Source organism: Ornithodoros turicata, chromosome 5 (genome assembly GCF_037126465.1).
Source record: "Ornithodoros turicata isolate Travis chromosome 5, ASM3712646v1, whole genome shotgun sequence".
In the NCBI taxonomy this organism is placed as follows: Eukaryota; Metazoa; Arthropoda; class Arachnida; order Ixodida; family Argasidae; genus Ornithodoros; species Ornithodoros turicata.
In genome coordinates, this window is record NC_088205.1 from 52,001,126 (window position 1) to 52,017,510 (window position 16,385).

The 16,385-nt window shown below is 41.6% G+C and overlaps 1 protein-coding gene across 1 annotated transcript; it reads left to right on the forward strand.

The window, feature by feature from the left end:
• Positions 1-333: 333 nt before the first annotated feature.
• Positions 334-2,023, forward strand: LOC135396031 (DNA repair protein SWI5 homolog). The gene is made up of 6 exons (XM_064627094.1): positions 334-601; positions 710-752; positions 838-968; positions 1,038-1,132; positions 1,201-1,367; positions 1,445-2,023. Exons 1-5 carry the CDS (start codon positions 564-566, stop codon positions 1,263-1,265), a joined length of 372 nt encoding a protein of 123 aa, XP_064483164.1. The 5' UTR covers positions 334-563; the 3' UTR covers positions 1,266-1,367; positions 1,445-2,023.
• The last annotated feature ends 14,362 nt before the right edge of the window (positions 2,024-16,385 follow it).

Genomic DNA, 16,385 nt, shown 5'->3' on the forward strand with positions numbered 1-16,385 from the left:
AGTATCTTAGATGGCGAACTGTCGCTAGACACACGCGTAGAGAAAATGCGTACAGGTCAAGCGCGAGCGAGCTGAATGGCTGTTCGCCCCCGTTACGCCTCGCTACAAAGGGAAAGAAAATATCCACCCACAACGACGTCTGGCCGATATATTACAATACAATATAGGAGGCTCTGCCTCTGTCGTACGGTATCAATCAATCCCATTTTTAATCCATAAGCTTCAAGAAAGATACCGAAACCACCGAAATCCGAAACTGCCAACGTGCTACCTTTATAATCGTCATCGTCGTCATCATCACGTATCCAATTCTGTATCCAAAGCCGAGCACAATCCAAAAGCTTCCGGGGCTTGTGGGCGCGACAGTGAAATGGTGAAAGTTTGAAGACTTTTTATCGACGTTACGCGTACCCGCTTAGCTTGACTGCGTGAAGTTTTCTTTCAATCACAAGTTATGTGTGCGACCGAGGCCTAGGTTCGACGGAAGTTCTATTACTGATTAACTAACGTGAGCGGAGTTGCTTGACGCCTTTTAGATTGTTGGTTTCTGTGTAGCCCACAGAATGGACAAGAAGGCTAGTACGCCTCTGAGAAACATAAGGTAGGCATTTCTGTGTACATTCAGGGAATACTGTAGCTTATACGAGTGCTTAACATTCGTGCACGAGGATATTATGAGCACTAAAACTAATTTGCGTCCCATTTTCAGAGCCCTGAGGACAAAATTTGTGAACACTTCCTTCAAATCTCCTGTGAGTGTAAAACAGGACAGTCTGAAGAGATCGGTGGATAAGCGATATTTACAAGCAATATTTGCATCCTTTCTTCTAATTATAGATGAAGGCAGCCACTGGCAGTCTCCCAGCTCCGGCAGATAACCAGGATCCTGAGAAGCTTAAAAAGGAGCTGGATTCCTTGTTACTTAGAGAGAAAGAGCTTGATGAACAGATAACTTCTCTTGTTGATGAGTAGGTGCTCATGCTGGCGATATCTTGCTTTGCGTCCCCCGTGCAAATAGTACAAGAGTTTTCCTTCAGAGGATATACAGTGGAGGAACTGGACTGGCATGTTGAAAAGCTTCATGAATACAACGAAGTGAAAGATGCAGCGCAGTTGGTGCTTGGTCAGCTTGGTAAGCTCAGTTCTCCGCACATTTCCTAGTGACAGTGATTTTGAGACTGACACCAAATTCTTCGACAGCAATACTGAAAGGTACCACCGTTCGAGAAATGCACAAGGACTTCAACCTGCCATTGGATGACTGATTGTGGGTGTACTTTCGAGCCAAAGCTCCAGGACAACACTGTACATATCCCCCTAAAAATTTATGATGGAACACTGACTGAGATCCACATAGCCATCCAAATGTAAATATAAAATCTGTTGCAGCTGTTTCATTGCAAGGATGGGGTATGATGGTATGAAGTTCTGGTAAAAATTTCAGGCTTCAACACTGCTAGGGAGCTACAATGTGAAACTGTGCCTTTTCCTGGTCTGTATTTTCTTGTCACGGTCTTCAAAGCCTGGAGATGTAGCTTGCAGGTGGTATGAGCCTTCCTCGTCACTGCGAAAGAAGCCATTAGCAGTCTACACAAACTAAATCCAGTGTGTAACAGTTTAAGGTGGCAGTGTTGATCCTTCAAGTTTTTTAATGATGCTGATACTATCACCTTTGTGCAAATGTCAACATCTAAGCACGAGAGTGTCTCCTCTGTAACTTCTTGTTTGCTTTTACGTGAATATTTGGACAACTGGTCTTCTTTTGTTCCCACACCCACTACATATACTATTAATTTATTACCTGTTTTCTTGCTTCCATGGAACGTTGGGGTGCATGGGACATGCCCTTACATCAACAAGATACTTGTTTTGCTTCTATATAAAATGAGGCATGTGTGTTTATGCACTAGAGATGTACAAAATGTGCACACACACATGCATAACAGAGATTCAAAATGTTTTATGATTCCACAAGATGTGCATAATAAAACACATATTTGGAAGTACAAAGTCCAAGTTTCCACATGGTTTACTCTAGCACTGCTTATTTTTCCATTTTAACACAATTTTAAAAGCTGCAATGCAAAACATAGCAGTACTGTGATGAGGAAAACATAGGATGACTTGACGTGTCACCTCCTTCCGTTCCTTCGTCGTCAACCTAACCTCGTCGTCGTTGATAGGGTATGGTCATGCTCGTAGAGCAATAGCTAACGGGCACATCATATTACGGTCGCTATTTATGCTGTGTCTTATATTAAAGCCATGTCAATTTGTGCTTGCACTGGTGATCAGTTTGCATGTACCTGGACAGGGTGGTGCTTGGGCCCTCACGTTAAATGGAGAGGTGGAATCAACAATTAGGACAAAGGCAACATTTAAGCATCTATTAACAGGGACTTGGGCTCTGGTAAAGCTGTATAATACGAACCGCTGGAGCAAAAGAGAGGCGGACAACATGAAGAAGATGAACAGTAGCAGTTGCTTGTCTTCGTTATGTTATCCACATGTCTTTTGCTCCGGTGATACTCATTATCCAACATTAATGATCTCAAGGACCGTAGTTCACAAGGGGTCACCAGGTGCTGGTGGCAGGAAAAGAGGCAGAATTGTGATCCCGCCTATGTGCCAATGCCTCGCTCAGCAAGACACGCATTCACTCTCACATTTTCCTTCACCAGAACCTGCGCCAAAAGAAGGAGAGTGCAATTTGTGCTGCAGCGTAGTGTCATGCGGCCGGTCTTAACATCCAATACAGAAGCAGAGTGAGCATGATGGATTATATTATCTTGTGCAGGGAGAGAGCATGACCTCTCTGCGGCCAGCCATCCTATCTGCGGCGCAGTACTATTTTCAGAGCTGATGGAAGATTTTTTTTCCTTCGTTAAACTGCAGTTAACGTGTTGAACTATAGTTACATAAATTGCAGCAGGCATTGCTGAAGTAATGATGGCAAGTTGATGAAGAGTCAACTGCAAAGTTTTAGCAACAATTTTGGGATCAGATATCGCTCCATCAGTATGCAGTTTCAAGCGAATGTGAAACGATACAATATTGGCATGTGCAGAGGATTGCAACTCTTCAAATTTTAATGCTTGCCTGACGAAGTAGTACAATCATTGAACGCCAACTGAATGAAATATACCAAGGCACAGCTTCTTTCCTCACACTGAAGATTGGTATAATTTTGATTATCATAGAACGTTTTGGACCGCTTGACCTTACAAAACAAACTTATCTACTCTCTATACAATTTCTCTAGAAGGTGTTGATAAAACCTGTATAGAGATCCTAACTACTTGCTAAAGAATTTTGAATGGACATTCTATACAAAATGTATACATTTACTTTAGACGGTGTATATGTAGTTGACAGTAGAAGTGTGTTCAAAGTAACAAAAAATACTTAAGAATCAGTATTTGTCCGGTCGACATATCCATCAGAGCCAATAATGGGAGAAATCTAGCACTCGCAAGTGAATAAAATAAGTATTTAAAGATATTGAAACGTTTATTTTACTGAAGAACAAGCTTTCGGACGGAGTGCTACAGGAAATAAAAATGCACAAAGGAAACGTGTAGGCGGGTGATATTATTATTAGACCTGCCGACAAGGGTGGCGACATAGTTGTTCTGAACACCTCCGGCTACATAGCCAAAGCCCTACGACAACTTAGCGACTCGAAATTCTCCAAAATCCTAGATAAGGATCCCACCAAATCTTTTCGTTGCATTATTAACCAAACCATAGATGCCTTCTCGCGTAAAACCCTGGTTCCGTCTGATACATCTAAATTCATGAAGCCAAAGAACGTTAAGCCAGGCAATTTTTACCTTCTGGTCAAAGTCCATAAGGAAAAGCACCCAGGCAGACCTATCATTTCAGGTTTAAATACCCCGACAGAGAACATTTCTTTAGTTTTAGATAAGTGCATCAACCACATCCCTCCTCTTCTGCCATCATATGTTAAGGACACAAAGGATTTTCTCGGCAACATCGATTCACTCAACAATCTCCAGCTCAATCTTAGTAATGTCATTCAAGCGACCATGGATGTAGTATCCCTGTACACTAATATCCCTCATGACGAAGGACTTAAAAGTGTTGAAGCGTTTCTTTCTTTACATCCTCCCAATATTCTCCACAGCACCGCTATAGTTCCACTCTTAGAGTTGGTTCTGAAATACAACAACTTTACCTTTTCGGACACCCATTATGTACAGATCCACGGAGCAGCGATGGGTTCGCGAGTTTCCCCAAATTATGCTAACCTTTTTATGGGCCAATTTGAACATAGAGCACTAGAATCATTTGATATACATCCCCTAGCATACTATAGATACATCGATGACATATTCATCATCTGGCCTGATGATGAAACGTCTCTAAAACGATTTTTTGAGCATTTCAACTCGCTTCATCATTCAATTAAATTTTCATGTCACTTCTCACACCAATCTGTTAACTTCTTAGACGTAGCCGTCTCTCTTAGGTCGGGCTTACTTGTTACCGAGCTTTTTAAAAAACCCACAGATCGACGCCAGTATCTCCATTTTGACAGTTACCACCCCCAGAAACAGAAAAGTAACATACCTTATGGACAGTTTTTGCGCTTAAAACGTATATGCTCAGACCAGGTAGATTTTTCTAAACATGCACGCGACATGACTAGAGACTTCCTAAACCGTGGTTATCCTCCCCCTCTAGTAAGTGATGCCCTCCACAAATCAAACTTACAGGAAAGACATGTCCTATTAGCACCTAAAACTAGAATAGAAAGCAGACAACTTAGTTTTCACCACTCAGTTCCATAAATCTCTCAATAACTTTAAAGCAATCCTAAACCGCCATTTAAATATCCTTCACGCTGACAGGAAATTGAAGGAAGTTTTCCCGCAGGCACCCACAGTTGCTTTCAAGCGACAGACAAACTTGCGTAACCTACTAGTATCGTCAAAGATTCACCATCAACCCCATAGTTGTGCTCCTTGTGGCAAAAACACGATGCGAGACCTGTAAATTTATTTTTTCGTGTACACAGATTGATAGCTACAAAAACAACTTCACTTTTAAAATAAAACACTCTCTTAACTGTAATTCATATAATGTATGCTACATAATCTTCTGCACCAAATGTCACGTTCAGTATGTCGGAGAAACGTCTAATTCCATGCGGGAACTGTTTTACGGACACAAAGGGGACATTGTTCATCAGTGACCAACCCCTGTTTCCTTGCATTTTAACCTTCCTGAGCACGACTTTAACGCACACTTAAAGATAGTCATCTTAGAATCGGGCTTTCCTGACAACAACAAATGCAAAAACCGAGAGTCATTTTTAATTGCTAAATTCCAGTCCTTGACTCCACATGGTCTCAATGTTTTTTCAGGCCCACTTTATCACCTTGTTTCCCCGATTTTCCCGAAGGGTCCAAAAGATTGCCCGTCTGCTAAACATAAAAATTCTTGACCTGTTTTTCATCAACTGCAGGAGACCATGTGTGTATCGGTCATTTGACCACCTGAAGCAATCCCCTTTAGTATTGTATAATGCATACCCCCCTTTTTTTTTTACCAACTCCAGGGCCCGCAAACTTTAAACTGTGGTACATATACCTTGTGTTCTCAGCAGATATGTCACAGTTTCTCCAGATTTTATTTTTTTTTGCTCATTACTTTTTCTTTCCTTTTTTTTAACCTATTTTAAGAATGTACCACTTTTGCAAAACTCCTAATAACCGATAGCCTTTTCTCAGTTTCTGTACTTTCGAATGCAGGCTAAACACGAGTGCTGCCATTGTTTATCTCTTCTCAAACCCCAGCAGTGTAATATTTCTCCCAGCGGTCTTCTTTACGATGTTCGCTCACCTGAGATCTCTCAACGGTTTTGGTCTCCGGTAACGCTCCGACGGTACATCGCTTTCTTTTATATTTTCGTTTTTGCGCCCTCAGTCCTCTCTAATAAGAATTTTTTATCTCCTCCTCACCACCTTCGCTGTCCCCTTTCTCTGATGTACATTAGTATAAATATCTCTACCAAGTGTTCAATGTATCGCACCTGATGAAGGAAAAGCTTGTTCTTCAGTAAAATAAATGTTTCGATATCTTTAAATACTTATTTTAGAGCCAATAAACTATAAATAAACCACAGGTTTTCAGTAGAAATCAGCACTCTTCCTTTAGCCTTTTTTTTTCAACATCTGCCACCATACATTTCATTTTCTCCTGATGCTTTTCTTTTTGTTGGTTTCCCAGACTCCCAATAACGGACAATGTGTTAAAACATAGAGAGAGTGAAACGTACCAGGACCCCTAAGTTAAAAAAGCGTACGTCGAAAGGCAGTGACGCTTTCTTCCTCAGCGAGGTGGTGGTGGTGATGGTGAAAGGGCTCGCCGTTGTCGGTCTCACAGAGGTGGGCAACGTGTCGACTTACGCCCTGGGGAAATGTGCGTTCTGGGCCTACTTCTAAGGAAACTTGCCGACATATGTTTAAAAGCATCTGAGGAAAACCCAGGAAAAACCCCAGACAGCACAGCCGGCACCGGGATTCGAACCCGGGTACCTCCCAGGCTCAACATGACATGGCCAGCACGCTAACCACTGAGCCACGGGAGCTGGTTTCCTAACTGAGAGCGTATAATATATAGTGCTAGTCTTCAGAGCTTCCGCGAATCCGATAGTCCTAACGATGAAAGATGGAAGTCACTGAAAAGGTTAGACAGCTGTAGGACTCGCACCCACATCTTCTGGATTACCGATAGTCCTGCTCGCCTCTGAGCGAAATTGAAGGGTGACGTGGTCTAAAGTTAATTCAGTTACACATACCAACAACGTTGAAATGAGGAGTAGCTTGGAATATTGATTCACCATCAACATAACATCTGCGTTATTTACTTGTTTTGGTTTGAGACATTCACTACGTCCGTAGAAAGTTAAGCATGCGCAGTGCCACACAGTGCGCAGTGCCACCAGTCCCTCTCTCGCAATAAATGATCCATGTATAGACACTATGTATTTCTATACACCTCCTAGAGACACATGTATAGAATGCTTATACATCTCGTGCATAGAAAGCCAAAAAGCGGCACTGGTCGGAAAAATCATAGCTTGTCAATAGGAATTCTTCACAGTTTCTTTCGATTAAGTGGATAGAACGTAGCAGTGGATAGATACTAGATACAGTCTATAAAATGAAGTTAAGAATTCCATAGCATCCATAGTGGCATCTCATCCAGCGTGCATTTTGGATTGCAGTCTGCAGACGTTTTTCACATGGATTGGTCGCGCGGTAACTTATCAATACGAAACGCGATTGTCGGACTGCATATGAAAAACGAGAATTCAGAAGGTTTTGTTTCCGATGCAAATATGTTCAATCTTTGAACTGCGGGTGAGCGAAATTCATAGTCAGCGAACTATTGATGGTCTGCAGGAGAATGCAACGCGAATTTAGGATTTAGGTAGTTCCGTTGATTCCAGTGCTGGCTTGGATTGGCTCAAAGGACGTGATGCTCGATGAAGATTTACTGGATTTACCACCATCGATACCACGACCTACTCTATAGGCCTGTACGGCTGGCCAGAGGGCGCGAGTGCGCATTGCTTTCAGAGACGCCTGTGGCAGTTTTGTGCAACTCTGCTAAGTACACGGTTTTGCTGTTTGGCTTAGCCACACAGTACTTCGTACGGCTGGGATATGCTTCGGCTCTCTTACTCGTTCTCTGAAGTGCGCGGGATGGACGTTTTTTTCTAGTTTTTTTTCTCTAGTGAACATGTGGATAGTGAATGGCGAACTTGCGAGTAGAGCACCTGAGAAGTAGTTTTTGGGGGTGGGGTGGGGTGAGAATTTCGTTAGGAGCAGCAGAACAAATCGGGAGAAGAGTTCAATTTCTCCTTGTTTTTTTTTTTTTTGTTACAGACAAACAAACAAACAAAATGTTTTTTTTTTCTCTCCAGCAAATGTCAAGAAAGGGACGCTACTCGTCAAGCAATATGCAACATAGGAAGAGTTTTGTAATGTGAATGTGCAGGATGCAGCGGGATTAGCGGCATGATAGCAGTCTTGCCCCGCGGGTGGTTTTATAGGCTTAGCGCCGTATAGGCAATAGGAAATGTTAAAAGAGCCGCGGTTTTTCCTTTTTTTCGAATTATCCACGGCAAATTAAACAAAAGCAAGGCTATGAGATGAAATTCTAGAGCATTATACATCCTCTGATATGCGATTTCGCTCTGAGGGTCCCGCATAATTCATTTTATCAGCACTACAAACCCGGGAGTTTATCTTGGCGGACCCTGTATATGTCACAAGTCAGTATGTTCTCAATGTTTTAGTTCACGTCTCTCAGCACCCCACTTCCATGGATGTTTAGCAGGCCTTGGTAACATTTGCGGAGCAGTAGGACATTTAACATAGCTACGATTTTATGATCGGTGCCTGGAGGTTGACAAGGGCCCCACACACTTTCATTACTTTACCCATGTGGGGAATTAGGGCAAGCGGTACGCCGTTGTTCAAGACATTATACAGTTTCAACCTCTGAATTACACGCTCTACATGGATTCTTACTTGTGCTATGACAAGTGTAGAGTTCATGTCCTCTAGAGAAAGCTGACCTCCCCCAGTGTTGAATGGTGGCATCAGGAGAACAGCTCCCTGTTCCTCCATTATAGTTTCTATCGCTGGGAAACCCTTGTCGCTCATTACCAGGCAGAACATGTGTGAGAAAACCAGACTGCCTTGTTATGAGGGAATCTGAGTGTCGTCCCCCATAGGGCTCAGAAACAACGCAATCATGCCATTGGGAATGATACCCACAAGCCACTTAAGAGTGTATCCCCCCTTATAGTGAGAATAAAGGTACTAATGTTGTTCCTACGAACGCTTGTGGCACGAACGGTAGTGATTAAGCGAAAAACTTGAACCAACACGTGAGACTGTAGCCGAAGCGAATATGAGTGTACTTAGCAGAGTTGCAAGACTGGCCCACCAGGGGAGAAAAGCAGCGCTGCCGTCGCCCCCGAAACTCCAGCCGAACATGCCTATACTAGAGACCTGGACAGCTGGCGATCCCCTATGGGAGAGACGGGTCACGGGTTAGTTACGTTAGTGACCGCTGCAAGCGCCACATAGCATGATTGGGGAGAGGGAATCACCCTTGCCACCACCTTTAGTCTGCTACGCAGGGATCACGGCAGGGATACACAATACCACTGATCTCTATGTATAAAGGCTGGATCGCGCATGGGAGAGGGGCTCGTGGGGGAGAGGCGTGCCTTCGGGCCGCCATGTTGGTGGGCCCTAAAGTGCTGTGTGTGCCCATAGAAAACAATGGGAGGCAACAGAGATTGTGAGTATTTATTGCGCTGCTAGCATTGATCGTTGTTTGTCATCACACAATTTTGTAAGGTGCCAGTATACTGATGTATCCTAACAGTGTTTCACAGGTGTCCTGCCGTTCGATTCTTAATTACGTTATGTTTTGCATTCCGAAACTAGACCGTCACTGCAGTGCAGCGCTGGGGATTGTACTACAGCACGTTTCCCAGCCAATATTTCAATAAGAAACGACGTGAGATTAACAACAACCATGTATATAATATCCCGTACTGCGTTCTGGACAAAAATTGTTCCATAAAGAACGGCCCGGGAAAAGATATACTCACATGGCAGAAAGAGATCGTTCTGTAGAGTCACAGCCGTTGTTTTAGCCGTGTATGCGTTTAGTATGATTTATGTCAAGCATCGCCTTAGAAAGAGTCTTTTAGTAAACGACAGCGGTGCTTTGCCTCGCAAATATGGACACACCGAAGCAGCCCAAATAATTACTTCACGCAATTAGATCACACTCGTTAGGACAGTTAATCAGGTAGTGATGTAAGCTTAATCAATTAAGTTACTTAGAAAGTGGTAACACCTCCTTGAGACACAGGACTTATCTCTTTTTGAAGTACAGCCCTTCTATGTTTGTTTGCTTCTTCCTTTATTTGTTCTGATTATTTGCAGGCGCGGTTGTGCCAAACTGAATGTCCTTCTCCAGCACTCACATGCTTTTGTTGAATACAACTGCAGTGTGAGAAAAGCTGCTTGGGTATGGGCTATCCAGTGCTGACTTTGTCATGCTTGTTATGTGGAGCATGTTCCAAAAAATGCAGCTCCACGTATGGTCTTCAAATTGCAACAGGACTATTTGGAGCTTGAAACAGTTGTGATTTTGTCATTTTGGCCCTCGTGTACCCAGTGTGTGAAACGCAAACAAAGAAGTCTAACACGATATGCTTTTGTAATGAAGATCACTGATGATGAGTAAAGGGAATATACTAGTTCTAGTTTATTCAATATTTTATATCATTCATTATATTCCGCACCAACAAGCTAACTATTAATAATAAAAAAACTGAATTCATTCTCTTCCATAGCCCTCAGAGGAAACTACCGCTGCTGCCAACTTTAACGCTAAATGGTAGCTCTCTTTTACCTACTGGCAAGGTAACGTTCCTGGGAGTAACGTTAGATACCCATTTCAAGTTCACAGCACACATCTCAAACATATGTCAGCGTGCGGCTTACGGCCTTCATGCGTTATCCAAGGTCAAATATTTTTTTTCCACTCCATACACTTGTGTCATTATATTACGCTTTCATACATTCCCCACCTCTCTTACTGCATCACATCATGGGGATCCACATATATCTCTCATCTCTAAACCGCTTACAAAGAAGAGCTATTCGCATCATTACATTCACTCCCACAGTATGCAGCAGTCGCCACCTCTTCATATCACTGCGTATTTTGCCACTCATGCAGCTGTTTCATTTCCGCGTTCTACTGCTTCTGTACAAGCATTTGTCAGGTGTCTTCAACAATCAGTGTCTTGCAGTAGTCGTTCCATCTAGATCACCTTGTAATTTTCTCCTGCCACGCACAACAACCAACTACGGGAAGCAAACATTCACCTTCGTTGCTGCCAAACTATGGAACGCCTTGCCCGATAACCTAAAGTCAGTACGTTCGTTCCAACGTTTTCGGATCATCTTACGGAACCATTTCATGAATTAGTTACTCATATTCATACACATTCTTTTCATGCACGCTTTTTCAACTACAACTGTATTTGTCTTCTTTCACCCATGGGCTTTTTCGCCTACGCTGTTCACCTTCATAAACGTCACATTTTTGCTCAATCTCAGTTGTTTTTATTTCTTATATTTATTTAATTTGTTTGTTCTTTTATTTTTGTGCGTATTGTGCTTTGTCCCATACTGTGACAGTACATCGTTATATTGGATACCATGTTCTGATGTTGTCGCCACATACATGATATTCAGATTGTTTCCGGGAGGCCCCACCTCTAGCTATGCTACGGGGCCCCCACTGTGTACTATGTATTGCAAATACTACTAACAAAATTGAAATGGAATTGAAATTATTCAATATTTTATGTCAAGTTTATACAACATCGAGTTTATTCAAGTTCAAGATTTATTTCTTGCACTTATGCGTTTCAGGATACAATGAACGTGCAGGGAGGTCGCAAAAGACTACATTTATTGTTTTGTGACCTTGCTACAATGGCAATATATATTTTAGGAATGACAATGGTCTGGTACGCTCTCTAAATTTGTAGCACTCAATTTTAGGTTGGAATGAACAATGCATAGCAATTTCCCTCCTGATATTTTCTCATATATGCTGAATTTTAAATTTAGTGTGATCGAATATGTGATAATATAATAATAATATATAAGAATATAATATGTGATAAATGAATGTGATCAACAGTAGATGTAAACAACATGAGTAGCCAGAGAAGTGCATTTTCAATAAATAATTTTCTTCCTATAGCGTATATGTACATGCCTATTAACTGAAACAATTATCACAGCTCCCTGACAAGTTTTAATTTCTGAGAGTGTACTGTAGAGGCTCTACAACAGTTCATACAAGGTATTGTATACTGTGAATGCCTTTAAAAATCCCATGTGACACATATGCCTTTACTTTCTGGAGGTGCTGTGGTAGTCAAAGTTTGTGGGCATTACGCAGGTTCTGCACCCATTTCTTGAGTATGTCGAGGCAACCGTGAAGTAACCTGCATTGATGATGATTATTCCAATTTTTATGGTGCATCGACAACAAAGGAAATAATACATCAGAACATTGGTTTGGGTGTAACCAGTTAAAAATGAATATGTTGTTTAATAAATGCATTGGACAAATGTTAAAACATCAGTTTAAAACATGGTTTACAATCCCTGTATCTTCTAAAAATTCAAAAGATTAAAAACTATTCCAAAAAGAATATGGGGAACTCTTCTAAAAAGAATTATAATCTCTAATTATTATATTGCTGGGTGAAGGAGCCTAAAGTGTAAGGTGTGTTTCTGATGTGAACATGTAAGAAAATATGCAAAACTGAGAGAGGCTAACCACAGTGCGTGCACTGAGGTTGTTCCTTCCTGTAAAGTAGAAACCAGTGGATGAGGAACGTGATACTTAGCTGTACACCCAGCCGTATCACACTGCACAGATTATTCACTGTGTAGCCCTCATGACGAAACCTGTATTGAGAAACCACTTTTGCCTTAAAAACTGCTACAAATAGCGCGACACGCTACAAATTATTACTATCGTAACAAGCTGACGATACAGCTCAGACACAAAGGCGTTATTCAAGTCGCGCCACACCACCGTTACGTAGGATTCTTTGTCACAAATCAAACCAAGGCACAAAACAATACCAATACATGAAAAAAGGTGACAATCTTGGTCTCATTATGACGTAATACCGAACTTGTGCGCGAAGGTAATTCAAAGAAATGAATGTGGCACTTGCTTCCGCAGAGAACACGGTGTACCATGCTAGCAATGCATGCAAAAAAGCGCTCGAGTGCTCGCACATATATTAATGACAACACTACCTGTGTAGTGTAACGTGTTCTTTCAAGCATATTATGCACTCAAACTGTATTTGCCGCCGGGTAAAATGCAAGTGTGCTCGATTGAACGTCGGAAGAGCGATCAAGCAACCTGCATCCAGTGCTCGTTTTGGGCAAAAAAACACTTCATAATGGGCAACTAAATATACAGAATGGACGCCTATTTATTCCTTGATGAAGAGTGACTCACCTGTATAAATTTAGGCCCTGTAACCTTGCCAGTACGGTTGGTACGACCGTAATTGCAAGAAGTTGCCATGATCGCTGCGGCGACTGTTGTGGGTACAGTAAGATGGCGGCCGGTTTCTTCACGCTCGCGCTCCCTATCCGCGATCCAGCCTTTTACAATCGAGATCAGTGCACAATACACAGGCTGTTGCTAAGCACGCGCTATTATCTCTCTTATACTGCTTCGTCGTTGTCAACACAGCCTACCATACATCGCCGCGGTTTCGACAAGTCACGTGGTAACAAATAGTGCGAGCTAGCCACTGATCTCGATTGTAAAAGGCTGGATCGCGGATTGGGAGCGCGAGCGTGAAGAAACCGGCCGCCATCTTACTGTACCCACAACAGTCGCCGCAGCGATCATGGCAACTTCTTGCAATTACGGTCGTACCAACCGTACTGGCAAGGTTACAGGGCCTAAATTTATACAGGTGAGTCACTCTTCATCGAGGAATAAATAGGCGTCCATTCTGTATATTTAGTTGACCATTATGAAGTGTTTTTTTGCCCAAAACGAGCACTGGATGCAGGTTGCTTGATCGCTCTTCCGACGTTCAATCGAGCACATTTGCATTTTACCCGGCGGCAAATACAGTTTGAGTGCATAATATGCTTGAAAGAACACGTTACACTACACAGGTAGTGTTGTCATCAATATATGTGCAAGCACTCTAGCGCTTTTTTGCATGCATTGCTAGCATGGTACACGGTGTTCTCTGCGGAAGCAAGTGCCACATTCATTTCTTTGAATTACCTTCGCGCACAAGTTCGGTATTACGTCGTAATGAGACCACGATTGTCACCTTTTTTCATGTATTGGTATTGTTTTGTGCCTTGGTTTGATTTGTGACAAAGAATCCTATGTAACGGTGGTGTGGCGCGACTTGGATAACGCCTTTGTGTCTGAGTTGTATCGTCAGCTTGTTACGATAGTAATAATTTGTAGCGTGTCGTGCTATTTGTAGCAGTTTTTAAGGCAAAAGTGGTCTCTCAATACAGGTTTCGTCATGAGGGCTACCCAGTGAATAATCTGTGCAGTGTGATACGGCTGGGTGTACAGGTAAGTATCACGTTCCTCATCCACTGCTGGTTTCTACTTTATAGGAAGGAACAACCTCAGTGCACGCACTGTGGTTAGCCTCTCTCACTTTTGCATATTTTCTTACATGTTCACATCAGAAACACACCTTAGACTTTAGGCTCCTTCACCCAGCAATATAATAATTAGAGATTATAATTCTTTTTAGAAGAGTTCCCCATATTCTTTTTAGAATAGTTTTTAATCTTTTTAATTTTTAGAAGATACAGGGATTGTAAACCATGTTTTAAACTGATGTTTTAACATTTGTCCAATGTATATTCATTTTTAACTGGTTGCACCCGAACCAATGTTCTGATGTCTTATTTCCTTTGTTGTCGATGCACCATAAAAATTGGAATAATAATCATCAATGCAGGTTACTTCACAGCTGCCTCGACATACTCAAGAAATGGATGCAGAACCTGCGTAATGCCCACAAACTACCACAGCACCTCCAGAAAGTAAAGGCATATGTGTCACATCGGATTTTTAAAAGCATTCACAGTATATAATACCTTGTATGAACTGTTGTAGATCTAAGCAGCCTCTACGGTACACTCTCAGAAATTAAAACTTGTCAGAGAACTGTGATAATTGTTTTAGTTAATAAGCATGCACATATACGCTATAAGAAGAAAATTATTTATTGAGAATGCACTTCTCTGGCTACTCATGTTGTTTACATCTACTGTTGATCACATTCATTTATCACATATTATATTCTTATATATTATTATTATATTATCACATATTCGATCACATTAAATTTAAAATTTAGCATGTATGAGAAAATATCAGGAGGGAAGATGCTATTCATTGCTCATTCCAACCTAAAATTGAGAGAGCGCACCTGACCATTGTCATTCCTAAAATATATATTGCCATTGTAGCAAGGTCACAAAACAATAAATGTAGTCTTTTGCAACCTCCCTGCACGTTCATTGTATCCTGAAACGCATAAGTGCAAGAAATAAATCTTGAACTTGAATAAACTTGATGTTGTATAAATTTGACATAAAATGTTGAATAATATAATGAATGATATAAAATATTGAATAAACTTGAACTCATATATTCTGCATAATGTAAAAACCCCAAGACTAGGGAACACGAAGGGACAGACACAGCACGAAGTCTCAAACACAGCTGAAAATTTTACTTCACAAAACAAGAAATATATACAAACAGAAGGGAAGGGAACACTATTTGAGAACAAAATAGGAGGTCATTTCGGGGGAAGCAGCAGTTTGTTCAAGGCCGGACCGAGGATTACGGAAGGTTTGCTGACACAGTTCCCACAAGAAGTTATGAAAAGGGTCTCTCTCAAAAGTCTTCTGTGGGGGTCCACTTCGGATGCCTTTACAATTGTTTCATCCCATAGAGGGAAGCAATCTGAGCATTCTTCCAAATGTTTTGCAATTTCAGAGTTTGAAGCTTTATTTTTTGCTTTTAAAGAATGCTCTCTCAAACGATCATTTAAGCAACGTTTTGTCTGACCAATATAACAGAAACCACAAGCTAAGGGGATCTGGTAAACAACGTTTGAAGAACAGGGGACAAATTTATTCCAGTGATTCTTGCAAAAAACTTCAGGTTTGGCGAAAGGCGTGAGGCGGTCAAGACGGAAGTTGTTCCTGAAAACGATGTTGATTTGAAACTTCTTTGCAATGGCTAACAAGTTGTGAGACACTTTGTGAAAGAAGGGTAAAGCCACCCGTTTGGGGACAGAGGGCTTAGTTTCAGGTGAACCAGGAAGCAAGGTGTTTAACAAAACATCTAAAGCACCAAGTAACATGTGATGGGGGTAACTAGCATCATTCAAACGGAGAAGCTGACTTTCCACAGACGGGACTCTCAAACTCTGAAATTGCAAAACATTTGGAAGAATGCTCAGATTGCTTCCCTCTATGGGATGAAACAATTGTAAAGGCATCCGAAGTGGACCCTCACAGAAGACTTTTGAGAGAGACCCTTTTCATAACTTCTTGTGGAAACTGTGTCAGCAAACCTTCCGTAATCCTCGGTCCGGCCTTGAACAAACTGCTGGTTCCCCCGAAATGACCTCCTATTTTGTTCTCAAATAGTGTTCCCTTCCCTTCTGTTTGTATATATTTCTTGTTTTGTGAAGTAAAATTTTC